At 44.7% G+C, this 23,458-nt stretch overlaps 1 protein-coding gene across 1 annotated transcript in view; it reads left to right on the plus strand.

The window, feature by feature from the left end:
* LOC122931327 (matrix metalloproteinase-18-like) overlaps positions 1-11,287 on the plus strand; it is a 48,876-nt gene extending 37,589 nt beyond the window's left edge. Inside the window, exons 8-13 of the mRNA XM_044285391.1 lie at positions 2,973-3,134; positions 4,679-4,799; positions 7,110-7,243; positions 7,794-7,947; positions 9,160-9,263; positions 11,156-11,287. Of these exons, the coding sequence (XP_044141326.1) occupies positions 2,973-3,134; positions 4,679-4,799; positions 7,110-7,243; positions 7,794-7,947; positions 9,160-9,263; positions 11,156-11,259 (779 nt within the window). The 3' untranslated portion in view covers positions 11,260-11,287. The remainder of the gene's footprint in view (positions 1-2,972; positions 3,135-4,678; positions 4,800-7,109; positions 7,244-7,793; positions 7,948-9,159; positions 9,264-11,155) is intronic.
* Positions 11,288-23,458: the final 12,171 nt, after the last annotated feature.

Below are 23,458 nucleotides of genomic sequence, written 5' to 3' on the forward strand. Positions count from 1 at the left end.
CTGATCTTTCCAGCATGGCCTTACTGGTTCATTACCTTCCATAAGTGGGTAGTCTTTCGGTTCAGCTGTTCTTTGGCAGTTTTCAGTTTCAGGGATGAAAATTCTAGGGTGGCCAGGCGTCAGGCTTTAGGCCAGACAGTCCAGTTTCTTGGCACCCTGTCTGGCACAGGGCCTGAACAGATGCTGGGGTGTCCTCCTTTTCAGTGGCCCCATTAGATACAGCTGCAGTTTGTAGGAATGGTAATGCCCGCTCTGTGGTACTGCAAGGGTACCATGGGGTTTAAAGGTGCCATGGCCCGTGCGCAGCTCAGCTTCAGGTCTTCACATGATTTCTTTTTCTATTTTTGCCCAGCACCACTCCTGGGAGGTGGCATGGCATAGTGAAGTTGGGATATAGTCTGAAGTGTCCTCCTTTTTAGGGTGAATCAAGTGGCCCTCCTAGAAGGTTCCCTGTACTAAGCTTCTCGTTTGGCCTACTTTCAGAAGCTCTCAAATACACGTCCTTCCTCTAGGCCTGCTTCCCTAATACTTACTAACCAGGGGGGTGGGACCAGCCCATCACTCAGGTAACTGGACTAAGGCTGCCGGTGTTAAAGGGGTCTTCTGAGACTTCTCAGGATACAGTAGGTCATCAGTATCTGATCGGTGGGGTCAGACACTCAGCTGTTTGAGAAAGCATTAGCACTCACAGAAGCACAACAGACTTCTCTTCAGCTTTTCCTAGGCCAGTGACGACATGTTCATCAGTCATGTGACTTAGGCGCAGCTCAGCGCCATAGAAGTGAATGGGGCTGAGCACAATAGCAAGCACAGCCACTATCAAATGTATGGTGCTGTGCTTGGTAAGCTGAGAGAAGGCCATGGTGCTTACAGGAGCGCCAATGCCTTCTCAAACAGCGGATTTGCACAGAATGAGCAGCAGTTTGGTATCTTCCATGTCTCTGGATGGATAGTAGGTGCGAGACACGACCTGAGGCACAGATAAAGTATTGATTTTTTTATTGACCAATAAAAGGACAACACTTCATCTGTGCCTCGGGTTGTGTCTGGCTCCTACTGACTATCCATCCAGAGACGTGGCAGATACCAAACTGCTGCTCATTCTTGTGCAATTCTTCCCCCTACTTGGCCACCGCCACTGGGCTTCCATATAACATTGGCTGCACCGACCCTCCATTATTATAAAGCCTTCACTGGAGTTGTGCCCAGTCACGCACAACAAATACAGGTGAGCTGGCTACATACCCCACAAGGGTCCTTTCATCTGTACATACTTACCCTATGAGCGCCTTCTCCTCTCTATCTTTCTCTGCCAAACAGCTGATTGGCGGATGTCCGGGGTATTGGACCCACACAATCAGATACTGAGGATAGGACATCAGTTGTAAAGTCTTGGACAACCCTTTTAACTAATTGCTGCTCATAGACAACCATTAGGGATACATAGTACACAAGTATAACGAGAACAAATTAACATAACAGTTCAGGCAACAAATTACAACATTTACCTCTTTAGCAAAGATCCTCGGGTCACTGCACACAAACTTTTTAAGAACCACTCAGCTAGATGGTTTCCAGCACCCAGGACATAGAGAGACTTCAGCATCCAGGACTCATTCTTTATCAGACCCCAGACCAGCACCCGGTCAGACTTCAAGTCAGACTAAGGCTCTCCTCTGTCTATCGACTTGGCAGCATTTTTTAGACTTACCCATACACATATGCGTATATACCAATCATCCAAGTGAAGTGAATAACATTAATCATCTTATTACAATGGCGTCTGTCAAGGGGTGGGAATACATTAGGCGGTAAGACAACAGTCCGTTATTAAAATTGATGTGTTGGAAGCAGGGAAAATGGGCAAGCGCAAAGATCTGAGTGACTAGATGACTGGATCTCCATAAGGTCTCCAAAACATCAGAGCTACTATACCACGAATTGCTGACTGCTGGCTATGATACAGGGTAGCCCACGGAAAAGTAGCCCGCCTCCAGTGATAGCATGACAAGATGAACTGGGAAGTGAATACATTATTATAATACTATTCAGACTTTAAATACAATGTTCAGCTGGAGGTTTCGTTCCTGGGTACTTGGTGGCAAAGGTCTCTCGATCTGCTTTGCACATAGCCTTCCACAATCACTACTGTTCCAGGGAAAACACCATGTTTCTGACACAATAGGCCACTTTTATCAAACTGTATACTAAATCAGTCTTAGCTGTCTATAGCAACCAATCAGAGCTCAGCTTTCAGTTTCTAAAGGGCTCTGAAAAAATGTAAACTGAGCTCTGATTGGTTGCTATGGACAACTAAGACAGATTTACTATTAGGCAGTTTGATTTAGAGACATTGGAGGCGGGCCACCCTGTAGAAAGGTGTAAATAATAGTCAGGTGGTTTTAACCCCCTTAGGACTGGGCCTATTTTGGACTTTTTGTATTCTGAATTTTTTTGTGTTTTAATCATATTTTTCTCCATCAACCTAGTCGTATTGGGGCTTGTTTTTTTGCAGGACAAGTTGTATTTTATTAGGTTAGTTTCACACTAGCGTTATAGCATAGCCGGGTGTTACCTTAATGCCGTTGGTCCCATTGACTATAAGAGGATTCAGCCCAACGAAAAACTCCAAGCACCTTTTTTTTTTCTTTTTTTTCCCATTAGGGGATTTAAACCTGCAATAGTCAGTCTTCATTCTGCCATAAAAACCCCTAGGCACTCTGTAATAACATCTCGGAAGAAGAGGATGGTGGAGTGAGAGAGTGAACCCCCCACCCTCTGTATAAATACTTGCATGCTGAGGTCAGCATTGACTGTGGCATCTAAGGGGTTAAATGATCGGGATTGGAGTTATCTCCAATCCTGGCCGTTAGAGCTGGGTTACAGCTGTGCGACATGGCTAGCTCGCGCATGTAAACAAATTCATTCATTGAATACCATATCACATCATCTGCTTGTGTATTTTCTTTCAGGATACAACTTGTTTCTGATGGTTGCTCATGAAATTGGACATTCCCTTGGTTTAAGCCATTCTGGTACTTACGGAGATCTAATGTACGGAGAATACCAGAACACTGATGCCTCAGACTTCCTTCTTCCACAAAACGACATAAACGCAATACAGCTTCTCTATGGTAAGAACCGGCCTTTGAACATACTAATCTGGTGATTACAGCCAATGACATAAAATAAATATCTGTATGCACCCCCCTGTCATCAAGACTAGAAAACTGGTAGATCCAGGGCTGGTGACCATACAGATAGGAATCCTTCCATACCAACCATAGAGGACTTGCTTTAATAAAAATGACTAGTGTCTTCATCTCAGTACAAAGTCCTATCAGAGCTGAAATTGTGACTCTAAAAATGTCAATCGGGGCAGGAAAATAGTTTGTCACAGATGTTCACACCCTATGGGATCCCTCTTAGGCCTCCAGCAGTACCAAGCGACCTCTCATCACATCTCATCACACTCTCATGTTGACCTAGCACAAAAGATGACGTAACAGCAGATTTAGCAATAGGGGAGTAGAGGCCGCAGCCAGACATGGGCCCTAGTGCTCTAGGGAGACCATCAGCTCCTCTCCTACCCAGGACACCATATACTGTTGTGTCTATCCTTAACTTTCAATTATTTGTCATTATCTTTTCAGTTAGCCATTAAAAGGTGTCAACCACTGAGGAGTCTCCATCTTTTTTTTATCAAGGGTTTAAAGGGAACCTGTCACCAGGATTTTGTGTATAGAGCTGAGGACATGGGCTGCTAGATGGCCGCTAGCACAGCCGCAATACCCAGTCCCCATAGCTCTGTGTGCTTTTATTGTGTAAAAAATCTGATTTGATACATATGCAAATTAACCTGAGATGAGTCCTGTCTGTGAGATGAGTCAGGGACAGGACTCATCTCAGGTTAATTTGCATATGTATAAAATCGTTTTTTTTTTAACACAATAAAAGCACACAGAGCTATGGGGACTGGATATTGCGGATGTGCTAGCGGCCATCTAGCAACCCATGTCCTCTGCTCTATACACAAAATCCCGGTGACAGGTTCCCTTTAAGCGAAACCCTCAACAGGCTGCAGCTCATATCACAACCACTAGGTGGCCACACATGGGGTCATTTATCAAACTGGTGTAAAGTAGAACTGGCTTAGTTGCCCATAGCCACCAATCAGATTCCACCTTTCAAGGAGCAGTCAAAGATGAAAGGTGGAATCTGATTGGTTGCTATGGGAAACTAAGCCAGTTCTACTTTACACCAGTTTGATAAATGACCCCAATAGCATAAACATCTCCTGACATGATTATGGCAAAATCATATATTTTTTTTCAAAACCAGTCACCTAGTGCCACACATTTTGAGATATGTCAAGCCAAGAGGGATAGAAAGGGAGAAAACTTATGTCGTTTTGCAACAGCTGGAGGGCCACAGGTTGGGCCACGAGTTTTGGTAATACAGGTTGTATACAATGTCCCTGAGCAGCCATATTGTAGGCTAAACTTTAGGCAGCCATTTTGGCTGATCTTTAACACATCATTGACATAATACCTTCTATAAGACAAGCCTTCGATTCTGTGATACAGTAAATTCCACAGAATATTATACATACAGTATGCACTGATTATTATTCTACGTTTAACTTAAAAATGTATCTCTATCGTATAACTCGTCTTAGGTCCTTCTCCAGAGCGTACAGTTCAGCTGACCGGTCCGACAACCCCATCTATTTGTGATAACAACACTGTGATTGATGCTGTCACTACTCTTCGCCAGGATCTCTTTTACTTCACACAGAGGTAACTGCTAAAATTATAGGGACCTGATGTGTTTTTTTCTGATTTGCAGACATCATGTTATAGAGCAGAAGGAACTGACCAGATTGATATAGTTTTATGGGAAATAGTTCATTATACCTTAATTTTTCATGTAAGTCTCTGTTCTTTCTTTGCGAAGGAGTCAAGTGGGCGGTTCTAATCAGTGATAAGGCTGCATACCAAGATGGCTGTCAAGCACTGATAGGACTGACCACCGGACTCCTCAATCTTTCCTACAAAGCTATATATCAATCTGCTCAGATCCTCCTGCTCTATAATCTGCTGCCCATAGATAGGACTCCATGTACAAAGTGACAGGTTCCTCCTAAATGAGATGTTTCCAGACTCCTTACGGGCTCCCTTTTAAAAACTTTCATCTATAGATTATGCATTCACCAATACATGGACAAACAGAACTACAGCTATTGATAGCTGTAAAATTTTGCAAAACTTTATCAATTTGGTAAGCACTACCGACAAGTCTTCTAAACCATGTTAGGCCAGTTCTTTAGAGATGCCCCATTGGGCTTTAAAAGCATATTCCCCATCCTCGCACATGAACATAATATCTCAGAAATGTAATGTTAACTTGTCCATGTTCTGGATTGCTAAAAATGGACGAGTTTTTAAACGAAGCACACATGGACTGCATCTGTGTGCTGCCCATTTTTATTGAGCGCCCATTCAATCAGATGGGTGAATGTTGCTTGAAAATTGGAGCTGGATGGTGCATGCCTGAATTTTTCTTCACAGACATCACACATGAGAAATGGCCCATTGACTATCGACTATTTATAGACTATTACCTGTGTGTATGTGTATATTATGCGTTGATTTTCCACATTGATTTTTGGGGGGAAATCCACAGCGTAATGGTGCCACCGCCTTCACTTGGTTGGGTTTCTGCTGTAACTTTGCAGTTTGAATGCAGCAGATCTGTCGCTGGCTTTATTCCCATTCAATGGGGCTAATCAGCACAGTGTAGGCACAGGAACTGTGCAAGGAAAGGACGTGTTCCGAAAAGCCGCTTGGAAATCTGTGGCGATATGAACAGTGACAGAGACTCATATTGATAACCCTCGTTTTCAGCAAGGAGACAGAGTGGAAATCTGCACACAAAAAATGCGGCATGAGCTCTAAACGTGGATTTAGACTGCACGATTTTCGGGCAGGTTATTGGGAACGACTGTTCCTGTGAACGCTCGTCCCTGACAATCTGCCCATCTAAATGTGCATGCCGATCACCCGATGAACAAGCAAAACGTTCATTGGGTGATCCTGTCGTTCGTGCAGGCACATCAATCATCATTTCTGGGCAGCAGATCGTGCCGTCTAAACAGCTATCTGCTGCCCAGAAACAATGGCTTTGTATGAGGACGAGGCATCACTATTGTGTATCCCAGGCATTGGATTCAGCCAGTTCCCTCTGGTTCTCCAGATCCGGTTGTTAAAATTACAGCAGCAGCTGGAGATGAGCACTACCATTTCATAGTTTAGCTCCTAGGCTTTTTAAAAGTTGGGTAGTATGTGTGTAGTGTATATATGGTGTATTAATGTATGTGTACCATGTATATGGTGTATTTATGTGTGTTGCATATATATGGTATATGTATGTGTAAACATGTTTTGTGAAGCCGCAAGTCTGCCGTTGAGTAGGGAATCTGTTGTTAAAAATTTGAATCCCAGTCCTGGTGTATCGTCATACTGTGAAGGAGATTGCTGCATATACAGTAAATGCAGTGGTCTCCTTCACCGAACGAGCAGCCGACTGTCAGGAAGGAGAGCTTCCTTCCCAACAATCAACTGTATCATTGTGTGGTGTAAACCCGCCTTAATACAGTACAAACTAAGTAGATGAGATGAAACTGTCTGAGCATAAATTGACCTGCAAAGCCAATTTTTCAGTCCACAGCAAGTCAGTTTAAGGAGTTGCTCACATGGGGTCTTTGGGTTGCAGAATTTGGTGCGGATTCTTCAACCTTACAGAATCTGCCTCCAATTGTTTAACTTTAAAAGTTCAATACATGGGCAGGCAGATATTGCATAAGACGTGGTTTGTCCACTATGTCCAGTGCCATCATGCCAAGCTTTTCTGACTGAAATCTATTTGTCACCACTATGGGTAAAGTTTGCCGCTAATGCCCTCTGAACTATTGGCCAGATTCCAAAAAATACCAGGGCTCAACAGAACCTTGGTCAAGGAAACCCTGGAACGAACCATCTTAATGTGATACCGAATGGAGACCCTCATTGTATTATTCTGTCTTACATGTCTTGATATTAATATTGCAGATTTGTGTTACGAAAAGTTTCTGAAATGGAACAAGTGGAACTAGAATTCATCCAGACCTTTTGGCCGTTCCTTCCGAATGATGTTGATGCCGCCTATGAAAACCCTTATATGGATAGTGTTATTGTTTTCAAAGGTAGGTTTGTTGGGAATTTTAGGTCACCATGGACTGTCTAAGATAACATAGCATCTACTTTATGTCAGGGGGACAGGATATGCCATAAATGTCTCATTGTTTGGGGCTTTATCTCTGAGACCCCTATTGGGAGACTAGTGGTTCCATGTTTGCAGGTGAATAGGAAGCCTCATATTTCATTTATTTTTTATTTATTTTATGCTCACAATGTAACTTCAGTATCAGTATGTCTTTGGAGTGTGGGAGGAAACCCAAGTACCTGGAGGAAACCCACACAAACACTGGGAGAACATACAAACTCCATGCAGATGTTGTCCATGGTTGGATTTGAACCTAGGAGCCCAGTGCTGACCACTGAGCCACAGCAATCTCTGTTTTAGTTTTCTTCCATTAAATACAGTGGAGATGGCCATAACTCACTGACTATACAACAAAATGTAGAATATGTCTCATAGGACAATCCCTTTAATACACATTAACCTCTTTTCTTGCTTTTCCTGCAATGTAGATGATTGGCCACTTAAAATGACATTAAATATTTTCTTACTAGGAACCAAATTCTGGAGTTTTTCTGAGTTAAATGTTCAAAAGGAAGGCAGTATCTATGAATTTGGGTTCCCCAAGAGCGTCAAGTCAATTCACGCAGCGGCCTATGTTCAAGACAAGGACAAAACTTACTTCTTTGTGAATGATAAGTACTGGAGGTAAGTTGGGCACTGGTAGAGGACAATATGTTCTAGTTGAGCTGCAGGTATTAATGTGGCCTATACCATCTAATGACTCTAATTTTAAATTATACTCAACCAATATAAACCCCGATAAACTGTAAAAATATCAAGGTATTGTCCACCCTCTTAATGTACTGACTTATCACAACTTTGTATATTGGTGCCAGCGTCAGTGCAACCTTCTCAATGCAGCATTGCTCTGGGATCCTCATTAAAATGGTTGATCCATTTCAAAGACGTATCCCCGTTTGATCGCTGGGGTCCATGCCAGTTACAAGAATGGGACCCGTATGTTCCCCCATTTGAACCATCGCTCTGATGGTCAGACATGCATGCTGCCCCTCCATTCAACTCTATGAGATCAAGCCAGTGCCAGAGTCAGATTGGGTCCACCAGACTAAATTATTATAACGACTCAACCATTAGCTAGTCAGTACAAGTTTTTATTCACTGTTCATTGCATTACACACAGAGGTCATAGGAGCAAAAACAGATGTATTAAAAGGCATCTGTCAGCAGTTTTGTACCTATGACACTGGCTGACCTGTTACATGTGCACTTGGCAGCTGAAGGCATCTATGTTGGTCCAATGTTCAATGCTTACTGAGAAAAATGAAGTTTTAATATGTGCAAATAGGCCTCTAGGAGCAATAGGGGCATTGCCGTTACACTGAGAGGCTCGGCTTTTTCAGCAATTGCCTTGTCCAAATGGAGATGGCGCCGTAGTTGCAGAGAGAGCTGAGCTTCCAGGTGTAACAGCAACGCCCCGTTGCTTCTAGAGGATCATTTTTTTCAGCAATGCGGGCCATATGAACATGGGACCAACACAGATGCCTTCAGCTGCCAAGCGCCCATGTAACAGGTCAGCCAGTGTCATAGGTACAAATCTGCCGACAGATTTCTTTTAATGAAATATCAAAAAAAGTGATAGACCCTAGTGATGAATTCTATGGATGCTCTCGTGGCTGGGCCTTAATATTGGGTTAGAACCTGAGACCACCTGGACCCTCCGATGGGCTAGTCCAAACCTGGATCAAGCATAAGAATACTATACACATATCATACACTACGGCCCTTGGTTACCTGTTATGTTATCATCTCCCATCAGGCCAATAATACTTCTATCCTTGCCACCTATGGCCCCTATATTTTCATTGCTTATATTGACTGATGGCACTCCACTTATAGATATGATGAAGATACCCAGGTTATGGATAAAGGATTCCCCAGGAATATAGAAGATGATTTCCCAGGAATTCAACCAAGAATCAATGGCGCAGTGTTCTACAAAGGTGAGGGTATCTGCTTATTAGATACACACTGTATCTACAATCTGTGTAATATTTCTGCCAGCTACTCATGCAGAAGTCACATTTCTGGTGAGAAAAGTGATTTTTATACGGGGCGTGAGAATTTGCAGAACACTCGTGTGGTGGTGATGGTAACTGCACCAGGTTTATGGGCTCATTCTGACCCCTACATATAAAAGATCTTGTTAAACAGATTAGATTGGACTAGACGGCTCCTTTGAAGAAGACCAATCAACTCACTATTTTAGCAAATTCACTCAAGTCAGTTTTGTGGCTTAATAAGGTCCCAAGTCTTGGTGATTTCGCTGTTTTCGGAGACATTTGATCAAAGTGGTCTATGTTTAAGGGCTAACAGTGACCTGGCTCATTTACTATGTGTGACTTTTAGAAAAAAAAAAAAAACAGTCGCAACCTACTGTACGGCAGGCAACCCCTTGGTCTCCTTTTACACATACAGTATACTGTAGGTGTAAACCACAATACACTATTGCCTAAGGTCCATTTACTAAATTTGGTGCAGAGTAGACACACAAAGCAAAGAGAAGTTTAAAAGTGACACAAAAACAACCGCAAATGATAAATGTTCTCTTATTCGAAAAGATCCTCCAGCATTATTATTACAGGTGAATACAAGTATTTACTAAAACAGACGTGTCAGGAGAGAAAACGATCTTCTTTAAATTTGACATGATGACTATAAAATAGTTTATAATTCTGATATTAAGTCTAATATTCTAAAGAAAAAAAAAAAAATTCTCACCCACCTGAAATTATTTAAAGGGGTTTTCCCATGATTAAGGTAAAAAATTAAAATCCGACATCATATAGTACATGGCAATCTATTTCTAACAAAGCTATAACCAGCCCTGTACCTCACATGGATCCAGAGAGCTCCACATTCAATATCAAGCTGGCAGCTCAGGGGGCGTGTATTTTCTGCTGCAGCTCAGGGGGCGTGTCCATTCTGCTGCAGCTCTCTCCCTATCACAGCTCAGGGGGCGTGTCCATTCTGCTGCATCTCTCTCCCTATCACAGCTCAGGAGGCAGTTAATGGATGAAACTGAGCATGTGCGACCTTCTCAGTGACCCGGACAAAGAGATAAAAAAAGAAGAAAACAGCAGGTGGCGCTATACAGATAGATTTTATTGAATTGTCTGGGAGTCTCCCTGCAGAGAGGCTGCCTGTGGGACCACTAGTGGGGGCGTGCAGCACTTGTGTTTATTTGCTCAGGTTGCCTTTCTTGATAGCTGTATGAATATATGTCACAAATAAATGGGACGCTCAACAGAATTATTGTCGAGTGCTTTGACACTTTCACTGTTCCCAATGTGATGCAAGCTGTATGACTATATATATATACAGAGAGTGCCCCCTGGTGGTCGTTGCAAACAGAAAGAATTTTATTGTCTAATCAGTCACCAGGAAATTCACTGATTACCCAGGCACACTGCTTTGTAGGGCTAACTTAGCTGAATGCAATGATACCTTTCACTTAGCGATCTGTTGCTTCATTTTGGAGAAAAAGCTATTTTAACCCATATACAAATGAGGGTGGGCCCATGACACTCTGTGCATCCTTATTCCTACTGCTCTCTCTATAAACCCCTTCTTCTTGATGGAAAAGGCCAGGTTCCTGCATAGTCATCTCCCTGACCTTGTCAATCAAGAAGGAGAGGGAGGGGCTGGTCGAGGAAGCAGAAGAAACAATGGTGCACAGAGTGGCTCGAGGCCACCCTCGGTGCACTTAACTGCGCATTCGCATGTACTCTATTGAGACAGCTTCACCATGTGTTTGAGACCTTACAAATTATGATGGTAGAAATATTCTGCTTCATGTTGACTTCCATAGACACCGATTGCTCTTTTTTTCCAGGTGGATTGCACTTGTTTAAAGACCATCTGCAATATGAGTTCTGTCTGGATACAAGGAGAATTAAGCAGGTTACAAGTATTACCAGCTGGATGGGATGCAAATGAAAATGAAAGGCCTTCATATAAATCACTGTAATTTATTGAGTTCCTCTAAACACTGTAAATCCAGATTTCTTATTGTTATAACACGACCATATTTATTTTTTGTTATGTCTAGTGTCTTGTTTTTGAACCTGGGTTCACTTTCTACATCTTCTGTAGAGCTATAGAATACGCCCATTGACAAAAAATGCACCAAGAAGTAGTTGTTAGAATCAAATGAAACTTTTAATGTGTGATGTAATGATGATATACTGTGATTACAATATTAGAGAAAGGGAGAAGTTTATTGGGGAAAACTGTACAATTGAAAGGAGGCTCTTTGACCGTTGGGTCACCTCTAGCCTGGATACAAGATGAGGTACGGTTGGACATGGAGGGTTACAGGTTCCGCATTTTATTCTGCAGCACATTTCCCCACATGTGTCACAGCTGGGCTTGTAGATCCTGCACTCTTGTAGCTTGCCAATGCTGGTGCCCCAGATGGTCACATAATTGCTCAATAGGTGATAAAGCTGGTGCCCGAGCAGGCCAAGGAAGTGTTGAAATCTGGTGGAGATGCTCATGGGAAACCCTTGCTGTGTGTGGGAAAACATTATCCTGCTGAAAAATGCCAGGAAGCCCTAACGTGAGAGGCAACACTTGTGTCCGCAGGATGTCCTGCACATATCTCTGAGTTGTTGGTGTCCTTCGTATTACTACTAGGGATGACTGACTGTCATATGCGATGGCTCCCCAAATCATCAGACCAGCAGTTGGGGCAGTATGTTGCTGCACAGAAAGGCAGGATTGAAGGGCTCACCACGAAGTCTCCATACTTGAACCAAAACATCATCACATCCCAAACAGAACCTGGATTTGTCATTATAGACTTTATGGTTCTAGTTCATAGCAGTCCAGGGTTCTCTTTCACGGCACTACTGCAAACGAAGGCGACCTTGGCTGGGCGTGAATGGCAGGACACATAATGTGTGCTGTGACATCAACTTTCCTTCTGCTAATTGCCTGAAAATGGTCCCTTACATAACTACTGCTCCCAACACCTCCTAAAAGCTAGGTCAGAACAGTCTAGATGGCGGGCAATTCATCAAAATGACCATCCTGCTTCTCTCAGTCCAATGATGCACCCCCTCTCAAAATCTGTCAATTGAGCAAAATGTCTTCAAGTGCATCGTAAAGGAATGTCTTGCAAACAATGATCTCTCAACAAGAGGTCCACTACTCTAAAGTAGCCTCTGAAGGCCTTTTTATAGGTCATAAGGGAAGCAGTTTAAAGCCCTTTTGTGGCAAGACCCAGAGTGCAATCATATCACACCTGTTATCATTTACATAACTGCATGCCAAGTTTTGCACCAATCTGACATTTCTATCTGGGTGTGTTATTTTTTTTTGTCAGTGAGTGTACATTACATCACTAATTTTATGCAGATCCTGAGGGACAGATTGTATTATACTCCAGAGCTGCATTCACAATGTTGCCAGTTCCTGTTGACAGACATACCCCTAATGTCTTAACTCAGTATATAGTATATAACCATGTGCATGGAGCCTGTGTGGTGGCATAGTGCTGCCCCATGGCTGTAAACTATATAGTCTGGCATATGGTGCTCCCTGGGACGAGGCTCAAATTTTCAACACCAAGTTCCCTACCTAGAAAACACAGCCATGTTTATAATAATATAAGATATACACTTTACATAAAACAATGTAATAACTCTAATTACGTTACATATTAAAGGGGTATTCCCCTTTGCAGGTCTCACCTCTGGGATCCACACTTATCTCAATAATGCCCGTCCTTCTATGTCATTATTATCGTACCGCTTGCATCTTGGCTGGGCCAGCTTTAGACAAATTGTGGCCCTGGGCTAAATGAAAAGTGGGGCCCTAAACGTTAAAATATCATACTAACAATCACATTCATTCAGTTTCACTTTCAGGGGTGTTCCTAGGGTCTTATACAATCAGGGGCACAAGCCTCAATGTATATGCCCCCCATCCATAAAAAAAAGAAAGTATATATGTAGATCGTTATCAGAGTATGCCTTAGCCAAATATTACCATACAGTGATTTCTTATTACCTTCATGCTGTAACGAAACAATACTCACCATACAATAGACGGATATTACTAATAATACCACAATACAAGGCCCAAAAAATACCACCACACCAGGACCACTACAATTACCACTACATAGTGACTGAACACTCCCATCATACTGTCACATAGTTGCCAACAGTCCAAAATTTGCAAGGGCTATCCCTAATTTCAGAGCCAGTCCTGGCAAATTCAGGCTGTCCTGTGCTGAAAATGGACAGAGCTTACCGTATGTAAGTTCTCAGAAATACTCTGTTTAATGAAGTAAATGAAGTCACGAAGGAGAAGGAAGAGGGGGATGTAGCTGTCATGGTAGAGAACAGTGAGCCCTGTACTTCTGCCTACCACTGCCCCTACCTAATTGAACAAAACGGCCTAAATGGCGGCCCACAACTGGACAGCAGTCCCTTCCTAAATAAGTGCAGAGCCCGAATGGGGAAAGGGAATGCTGGCAGACAAAGTGTCACGAGCCACGTCTGACTCTGTTATACCCGGGGTCAGGAAGTCGCAGTGGGTGGCTGCGCGCTCTATGTCTAAAGATAGCGCTGTTACTTAATGGTAGCTTTCTGTGTTTGCCTTGCAATCCTTTTTGGCTCACTCAGGGATCCGTAGCTTCTTCTCCTCAGCTATTTCTTGTCCAGCACTCCCAACCTCCTTATATTCCCCTCTCCCACTTCTCTGGTTGCCAGATATAGAGCTTCCTGCCTGGAATTGTATACTGACCCACTGGAGCTGAGTTGCTGTTATCCCTGGTTGTCGTACCAGAGCATTACCCTCCGGATCCCTGTTGGTTGTTTGTTGTCGCCCACCTCCCTAGTGTTTCCCTGTAGTGTTAGTGGTGCGGACTAGTGTTCCCACCGCCCTATTCACTACGTACGGCATCTTAGAGAAGGCCAGGGTTTAGGGACGTGATCGGCGTATGGGTGAGAAACCCGTCTAGGGACGTCAGGGCAGTCAGGTGCCAGCCTCAAGGTGGGTTAGCGGTCACCATCTTTCCCTCTCCCTTGGACAGGGCCTTCCTTTTCCCTCCCTTTGCGTCACGTATGTGATCAGCACGCCGGTCGTGATATTATATCTGGCCCTTATTTTGCTAGATTCTGCCTATTTAGAATCCAGTATGGATCCTATTGCTGCTTTGACAAAGCAACTTCAAGGCCTGTCTTTGGAGGTGGCAGGATTGAAGGCGTCGGTCCTCCAGCAACAGCAGCAATTGCAGCAGACCGCAAGCCCAGCGGTTGCTATGGGTAACCAGGTTGCTCCGGAACCCTAGGTTGTTCTTCCTGACAGATTTTCTGGGGGAAGGGACAAATTTGTGACGTTCCGTGAGGCCTGTAAGTTATATTTTAGGCTGCGCCCCTACTCCTCTGGTAATGAAGAACAGCGGGTGGAGATTGTTATTTCCCTGCTTTAGGGGGACCCGCAATCCAAGCCAGCGGTTGTTGTTTTTGGTGTTAAGACAGAGACTATTTCTTTCTTCCTAGACAGTGGAGCAGGAGTAAATTTGATAGATGCCCAGTTTGCCCAGACTATGGGCCAGATTTATCATTAGCTCAGGTCAGAATAATGGAGTGAAAAAGTCCCCAAAAAAGTCCCAAACGCTGAAACTGCGCACAAATTTGCGACTTTTTTCTGCTCTGCACTATGCTCGCCAGTTTTCTGAAAGTGGGCGTGTTTTCTTATGTAAATGAATCTCTAGACAGATTTACTACTGGGACTATTTAAAAAGTCCCAAGAAAGTCGCTAAAAAGTCGCAATTTCACTCCAGTGAGGACCATGCTTATCTTATGAGACTTTTTAATAGAACATGCGACTTTTTAAAAAAAACTTGCGACTTTTTCGTAAAGATGTGCGACTTTTGTAAAGCTGCTTACTGACAGATAAACTGCTACCGCCAAACCACATTTATTACAGTCTTAAAGGGCCGATCATAAATCTGACTTGGCTAAAACTGACTTTAGCCATATGTTAAAATGGAGTGAGCTGTCAGAGTCATGACAAATCTGGCCCTATGGGTTTGTCTCTCTGTACACTACAGAGACCTATTCCCATTTTTGCTATCGACTCTGCTCCTCTGTCTCAGAGAAACCTTACTCATATTGTCCATAACTTACACCTTCGGGTAGGGGACCACCATAACGCGTGTCTTTTATGTTATGTTCTGGAGGGGCTTCCCACTCCTCTGGTATTGGGTCTTCCCTGGTTTGTAGTGCACAATCCAGTGGTGGATTGGCAGGTCAGGGAGATATTGGAGTGGAGTGAGCATTGGAGAGAAAATTGCTTAAATAGCAATTGCTTAGTCGCCTCCAAAGCTATGCTACCTACTTTTGTTTCGGACTTTGAGGACGTTTTCTCTGAAAAGGGGTGTCAGATGTTACCACCTCACCGTCCTTATGATTGCCCGGTTAAACTGATTCCCGGTGCGAAATTACCCAAGACCAGGTTATTTAATCTTTTGGGTCCCGAGAGACAAGTCATGAAAGATTATATCTCCGAGAGTCTGGCTAAGGGACACATCAGACCCTCTTCATCACCTGTGGCTGCAGGGTTTTTCTTTGTTAAAAAGAAAGATGGGGGCCTGCGTCCTTGCCTAGATTTCCGCAAACTAAACCGGATAACCATCCGAGACCCATACCCTCTTCCTCTCATTCCTGACCTGTTTAATCAGATTGTGGGTGCTAAGTGGTTCTCCAAACTTGATCTTAGGGGGGCCTACAATCTGATTCGCATCAAGGAAGGGGATGAGTGGAAGACAGCCTTTAACACCCCGGAGGGGCATTATGAAAATCTAGTCATGCCTTTCGGTCTGACCAATGCTCCTGCTGTCTTCCAACATTTCGTTAATGATATTTTTAGTCATCTTATCGGCAGGTTTGTGGTAATATACCTAGATGATATTTTAATTTATTCGTCTGATCTGAAGACACACGAGGTACATGTCAGACAGGTACTGCAGGTCCTACGGACGAATAAATTATATGCGAAAATTGAGAAGTGTGTTTTCGCCGTTCAGGAAATACAGTTCCTGGGATATCTATTATCTGCTTCAGGTTTCCGTATGGATCCTAGGAAGGTCCAGGCAATTTTAGATTGGGATCTTCCTGAGAATCTTAAAGCACTGCAATGGTTTTTGGGTTTCGCAAATTTCTATAGAAAATTCATTAAAAACTATTCTGTGATCGTTAAACCCCTTACTGACATGACTAGGAAGGGGACTGATTTTTCTATATGGTCTGACGCTGCCAAAATTGCATTTTTCTCTCTAACAGAGAGGTTTACCTCGGCACCTGTAATAATCCAACCTGATGTCTCCCAGCCTTTTATTGTTGAAGTCGATGCGTCAGAGGTGGGAGTGGGGGCTGTGCTGTCTCAGGGTCCGTCTCCTGGCAAATGGCGTCCTTGTGCTTTCTTTTCTAAAAAACTATCTGCAGCAGAGAAGAACTATGATATTGGCAATAGGGAACTATTAGCTATTAAACTAGCGTTTGAAGAATGTCGTCACTTTTTAGAGGGGGCAATCCACCCCGTCACTGTGATTACGGACCACAAAAACCTTTTGTACCTCGAATCAGCTAAGCGTCTCACCCCTAGACAAGCTAGGTGGTCGCTATTTTTTACCAGGTTTAACTTTTTCATCACCTATCGTCCTGGGGCAAAAAATACCAAGGCAGACGCATTATCTCGTAGTTTCCCTGGAGGGGGTAATGTGGGTGATCCAGTACCCATTCTACAAAGAGGAGTGGTTGTCTCCGCTGTACACTCTGTTCTCGAGGGGAAGGTGTTAGGCCTCTTTCACACGGGCGTCATGTTTTTTGCCCGGAAAAGAGGCGGGTGCGTTGCGGGAAAATGCGCGATTTTTCCGCGCGAGTGCAAAACATTGTCATGCGTTTTGCACTTGCGTGAGAAAAATCGCGCATGTTTGGTACCCAAACCTGAACTTCTTCACAGAAGTTCGGGCTTGGGATTGATGTTCTGAAGATTGTATTATTTTCCCTTATAACATGGTTATAAGGGAAAATAATAGCATTCTGAATACAGAATGCTTAGTATAATAGTGCTGGAAGGGTTAAAAATAATAAAAAAGTTAACTCACCTTCTCCTCTTGTTCGCGTAGATCCCGGTCTGTTCTTTAGCTGTGGGCTGAATGACCTGAGGTGACGTCAGATCACATGCTCCAATCACATGGTCCATCACCATGGTGATGGAGCATGTGATCTGACATCACCACAGGTCCTTTAGCCCACAGCTAAAGAACAGACCGGGATCTACGCGAACAAGAGGAGAAGGTGAGTTAACTTTTTTATTATTTTTAACCCTTCCAGCACTATTATACTAAGCATTCTGTATTCAGAATGCTATTATTTTCCCTTATAACCATGTTATAAGGGAAAATAATACAGTGAATAGACTGTCACCTAGAACCCATGCGTGAAAATCGCACCGCATCCGCACTTGCTTGCGGATGCATGCGATTTTCACGCAACCCCATTCATTTCTATAGGGCCTGCGTTACGTGAAAAACGCACAAAGAGGAGCATGCTGCGATTTTCACGCAACGCACAAGTGATGCGTGAAAATCACCGCTCGTGTGCACAGCCCCATAGAAATGAATGGGTCAGGATTCAGTGCGGGTGCAGTGCGTTCACCGCACGTATCGCACCCGCACGGAAAACTCGCCCGTGTGAAAGGGGCCTTAGAGGCCCAGGGGGACGCCCCGGTCTCTTGTCCCTCAGAGAAATATTTTTGGTGGCCAAGGTTGCGTCAGGATGTATGGATTTAGTGTCTACTTGTTCTACTTGTGCACGCGCTAAGGTCTCTCATACACGTCCTGCAGGGTCTTTATTGCCAATTGTCATTCCCAATAGGCCATGGACACATCTGTCAATGGATTTCATCACTGACTTACCTTTGTCTGCGGGTAAAACAGTTATCTTGGTAGTAGTGGACAGGTTTAGCAAAATGGTACACTTTATTGCGTTACCCGCACTACCTAATGCTAAGACTCTTGCTCAGGTATTCATCAGTGAAATCGTGACACTTCACGGGGTCCCTTCCGATGTTGTTTCGGATCGGGGAACCCAGTTTATTTCTAAGTTTTGGAAAGATTTTTGTTCCCGTTTGGGGGTACACTTGTCCTTTTCCTCAGCTTTTTATCCTCAGTCGAATGGACAGACTGAGCCAGGTGCGTAACTAGAAGTGACTGGGCCCCACAGCAAATATTTGTAAGGGCCCTCCAGCGCGCTTCGCACCTCCCTCCTCCTGTGTAAACCCCACTCCTTTGGCACAGTGTAGCGGTATACTGTATATTGTGTGGCACAGTGTAGGCTATATGTGTATAACATAAACAAATTTCATATGAAAACTTACAATTACTTGGCTTGGCCCTTGGGATCTCGGACACCACTTCACCACTTTGGCCGCGGAGCTGATGTTGTGCTTTATCCTAATGAGAAAGATTTCATAATAAGGATTTGGAGAAGGGGCAGAGGAATAGCAGAGCAGGGAGAGGCTGGTGCTGCTACTAGGGGGTCATACCATGGGGGAGTAATAAAGCCCACTATAATGCCCCGCCCAGTAGTAATAATTCTCCTTATAATGTGACAGTGCAAAAATACCCCCTTGTAATGCCCCCAGTTGAGCTAATGTCCCCATAGTGCCCCCATAATGTGCCAGTATAAAATACCCCTATATAGTGCCCCCAGTAAATTCCCCCATAGTGCTCCTCTCCCCCCTTCCTGCTAGTGCCCCCCATAATGTACCAGTATAAAATGCCCCATATATAGTGCCCCAGTAGATGCCCCTCAGTGTCCGGCCTCTGATAGGCTGCCGGCCTAGTGTCCCCCATAATGCCCCCCAATAATGTGCCAGTAAGTGTCCCTATAGATGCCCCCCATCATGTGCCAGTATCAAGTGCCTCTCTCCTCCCCCCCACATGTCCCAGTATCATAGTGCCATCTCCCCCCCAATGTGCCAGTATCAAGTGCCTCTCTCCTTCCCACCCCCCATGTGCCAGTATCATAGTGCCAAACCCCCCATGCACCAGTATCAAGTGCCTCTCTCTCCCCCCATGTCCCAGTATCATAGTGCCATCTCCCCCCCAAAAAAGTGGCAGTATCAAGTGCCTCCCCCGCATTTGCCAGTATCATAGTGCCAAACCCACCCATGTGCCAGTATCAAGTGCCAAACCCCCCCCCCACATGCCAGTATCAAGTGCCTCTCTCTCCCCCCCATGTCCCTGTATCATAGTGCCATCTTGCCCCCCAAAAAGTGCCAGTATCAAGTGCCTCTCTCCCCCCCATGTGCCAGTATCATAGTGCCAAACCCACCCATGTGCCAGTATCAAGTGCCAACCCCAACCCCACATGCCAGTATCAAGTGCCTCTCTCCTCCCCCCCATGTCCCAGTATCATAGTGCCATCTCCCCCCTCCCCCCACAAAAAAAGTGCCAGTATCAAGTGCCTCTCCCCCCCATGTGCCAGTATCAGGTGCCAACCCCTCCCCCCCTTGTGCCAGTATCAGGTGCCTCCCCCCCATGTGCCAGTATCAGGTGCCAACCCCCCTCCCCCCCATAGGTGCCAGTATCAGGTGCCAACCCTCCTCCCCCCATGTGCCAGTATCAAGTGCCTCCTGCTCCCACCATGGCAGTAACAGTCAGGTATTAAAAAAAACACTTCTACTTACCTCCATGTCAGCGATGCGATGCAGCCTCTTCCTGTGTCCCGCCCTGTATGTCCATATATGGAGTCAGTGCTGGTATTTCAGAAAAGTTTCTGCTTGGATTTGAACCCACAACCTTCTGTATCAGAGGCAAAGCAGCTAACCACAAGACCATAATAGATGCCTCGCTGCTGACTGAAAAAATAAGAGATTTCTACTGTTATAGCTGGCTAAGTGTACATCTATACACATGACAGCTGCCCCAACACACCCAGCACTGCTATATCTCTATATGACAGCTGTCCCAGCACACTCAGCTCTGCTATATCTCTATATATGAGCAGCTGTCATGTGTATAGATGTACACTTAGCCAGCTATAACAGTAGAAGTCTCATATTTTTTCAATCAGTTGCAATGCAGCCTTTATGGTTGTGTGGGTAAATGTTGGGGCAGCTGTCATGTGTATAGATGTACACTTACAAACGCAAAAACACTAATGCAATCGCACTCTGCAAACCAGCACTCTGCCCTGCCTTTATGCTGGATGTTGAATAAGGCATTGGTGTACATTTTGGCCAAAGCGTAATAAGCCACTCACCACGTCAAGGTCGCCTTCATGAGTGGTCCCTAACACTAGTTCCTACCTGTTATGGGCCACGACAGCCACACAAAGTCCAGGGAGCGCAGGTACAGCATGCACGCCAAGCACACTCTGCTTTTAACCCCATCCGGTGCCATTACAGCTTTCATCGGATCCAGGGATGCAAGTACCAACATGCATGCTGAGCCCACTATAAACTTCTCCTGGAGCCAAATGGCTACTGGTAGGTGCTATATAAGCAGACTCAGTTTTATACTGACTTTAAAACCAGCCTCCAGGGCAGATTAACTGGTCAGGTGTGCATGACTGCTTGGAGATCGCCACGCCTCCAATATATACTACAAAGAAAAAAATGTGGGGGGTTCGAATCCCAGACACATCAGGAGATTTTAGGAGACAGTAAGATTAGATCACATTAGCGAGGGGGCCTGGAACATTAAGACAAGAATCGATATTTAGCTAGCTTGAAAATAAACTGTCACACACGCTGCCCAGGCGCCGGGCCCCGAAGCAGCTGCTTCCCCGGTAGTTATGCCACTGGACTGAGTGTACCAACCAAAACCTTGAGACATACCTAAGGTGTTTTGTGTCTGAAAACCAAGAGGTGTGGTCATCATATTTGCCATTAGCCGGGTTTGCTATAAATAATCGCCGTCAGGAATCCGCTGGCAAGTCACCATTTCTTGGTGCATATGGTTTTCATCCCCAATTCTGTACTTTCAAAGAGGGTGGGTCTTCTGGGGTTCCCGAAGAGGAACGGTTTTCGTCATCTCTTTCATCTGTATGGCAGAAAGTGCAAGCTAACTTAAAAAATATGGGAGGTAAATATAAATGCATGGCTGATAATAAACGGTCGCCAGGTCCAGACCTAGGAGTGAATGACTATGTGTGGTTATCTACTAGGAATATTAAGTTAAAGTTCCCTCTTGGAAACTGGGTCCTAGGTTCATTGGTCCTTACAAAATAGTAAGGCTTTTCGCCTGGAGCTACCTCAAACTTTTAAAATCCATAACGTCTTCCATAAGTTGTTACTCAAAAAGTATGTTCCACCTCTAAAACCATCACTGCTGCCACCCCCTCCTGTTATTGTTGATGGTAATCTAGAGTTTCAAATATCCAAATTTCTTGATTCTCGTCGGGTCCGCCGCTCTCTTCAATATCTGGTGCATTGGAGGGGTTACGGTCCCGAGGAAAGAATGTGGGTTCCAGCGTCAGAGGTAAACGCCGACAGGTTAGTTCGGGCTTTTCATGCCTCTCATCCTGAGAGACCTGATCCTGAGTGTCCGGAGGCCCCTCGTGGAAAGGGGGGTACTGTCACGAGGGTGTCAAGAGCCACGTCTGACTCTGTTATACCCGGGGTCAGGAAATCGCAGCGGGTGGCTGCGCGTTCTATGTCTAAAGATAGCGCTGTTACTTAATGATAGTTTTCTGTGTTTGCCTTGCAATCCTTTTTGTCTCACTCAGGGATCCGTAGCTTCTTCTCCTCAGCTGTTTCTTGTCCAGCAATCCCAACCTCCTTATATTCCCCTCTCCCACTCTGGTTGCCAGATATAGAGCTTCCTGCCTGGACTTCTATACTGACCCACTGGAGCTGTGTAGCTGTGATTCCTGGTTGTCGTACCAGAGCATTACCCTCCGGATCCCTGTTGGTTGTTTGTTGTCGCCCATCTGGGACTATATGTTTTGTCAGTATAGTCTGTCCTCTCCCTAGTGTTTCCCTTTAGTGTTAGTGGTGCGGACTAGTGTTCCCATCGCCCTATTCACTACGTAGGGCTCATCTTAGGGAAAGGCAGGGTTTAGGTACGTGATCGGCGTACGGGTGAGAAACCCATCTAAGGACGTCAGGGCAGTAAGGTGCTAGCCTCAAGGTGAGTTAGGGGTCACCATCTTTCCCTCTCCCTTAGACAGGGCCTTCCTTTTCCCTTCCTTTGCGTCACGTATTTAATCGGCACACCGGTCGTGATACAAAGTAAAAGATGACTAATGACAGAATGACACAGAAGACAGAACCATAAACGTACCAAGCCGAGGTCAATACCAGGAGAGTCCAAACCAGAATCAGAACCAGTAGCATAAACCAGGGGTAGCCAGAGATCCAAACCAGGAGATCATGTCAAATCCAAGAGTGTCAAACCCAAGTCAGAGTCAGGGTACAAGCTGATGTCTGGAATCCAGCAGCAACTTCAAACAGAAAAACAGTAGTGTGGTAATGCAGAGGATAAGACCAGTCACGGGCAACCTGTGGCCAGTGAGTGCATACCGCCTGTGATCGGCGCTCTCTCTCCTGCATTCCTGACCTGTCTTTTAACAACTAGACACCGGAAGTGCTGCAGGAAAGCACCACGCCGGCATAGGGACATTACGGTAGCTGCTATCGAAAACCAAGTAACCCTCCTCCTACCTCATTTTCTGCTCCAGATTACCATTTTTGCAGGTAACTATAATACTCACAGCCCCATCCACTCCAATGATGGTGTGTTATAGTTCCCAGCATTGGTTGGCTGGGAGTTCTCCTGAACAGAGATAAACCCAAAGAGGCTTCTACCCCTTTATACCCAGCACTGGCAGAATGTTATAACATTACATGATGGGAATAGCCCTGTAAAATATTGTAATAGGATAACCCAAGGTGTAGCTAGATTGAGTGGTGAACACAAGGAGACCTCATTGCAAAAAGAGCTACCGAGGACAGAAAGGTCTGGTGTTTCTTTCTGCTTCTAGGACCCTTGGGTCAATTCCCTACCCCTTTGGTTGAGAGAAATGCAGTTCCTCTGGAGAGGGGAGTCTTGTGTGGGTATTCTCCATCCAAAAGCAATGACATGGGTTCCTCTAGGGCTGGGCTACCATGG

The sequence above is a fragment of the Bufo gargarizans genome, chromosome 3 (assembly GCF_014858855.1).
Source record: "Bufo gargarizans isolate SCDJY-AF-19 chromosome 3, ASM1485885v1, whole genome shotgun sequence".
Classification (NCBI taxonomy): Eukaryota; Metazoa; Chordata; class Amphibia; order Anura; family Bufonidae; genus Bufo; species Bufo gargarizans.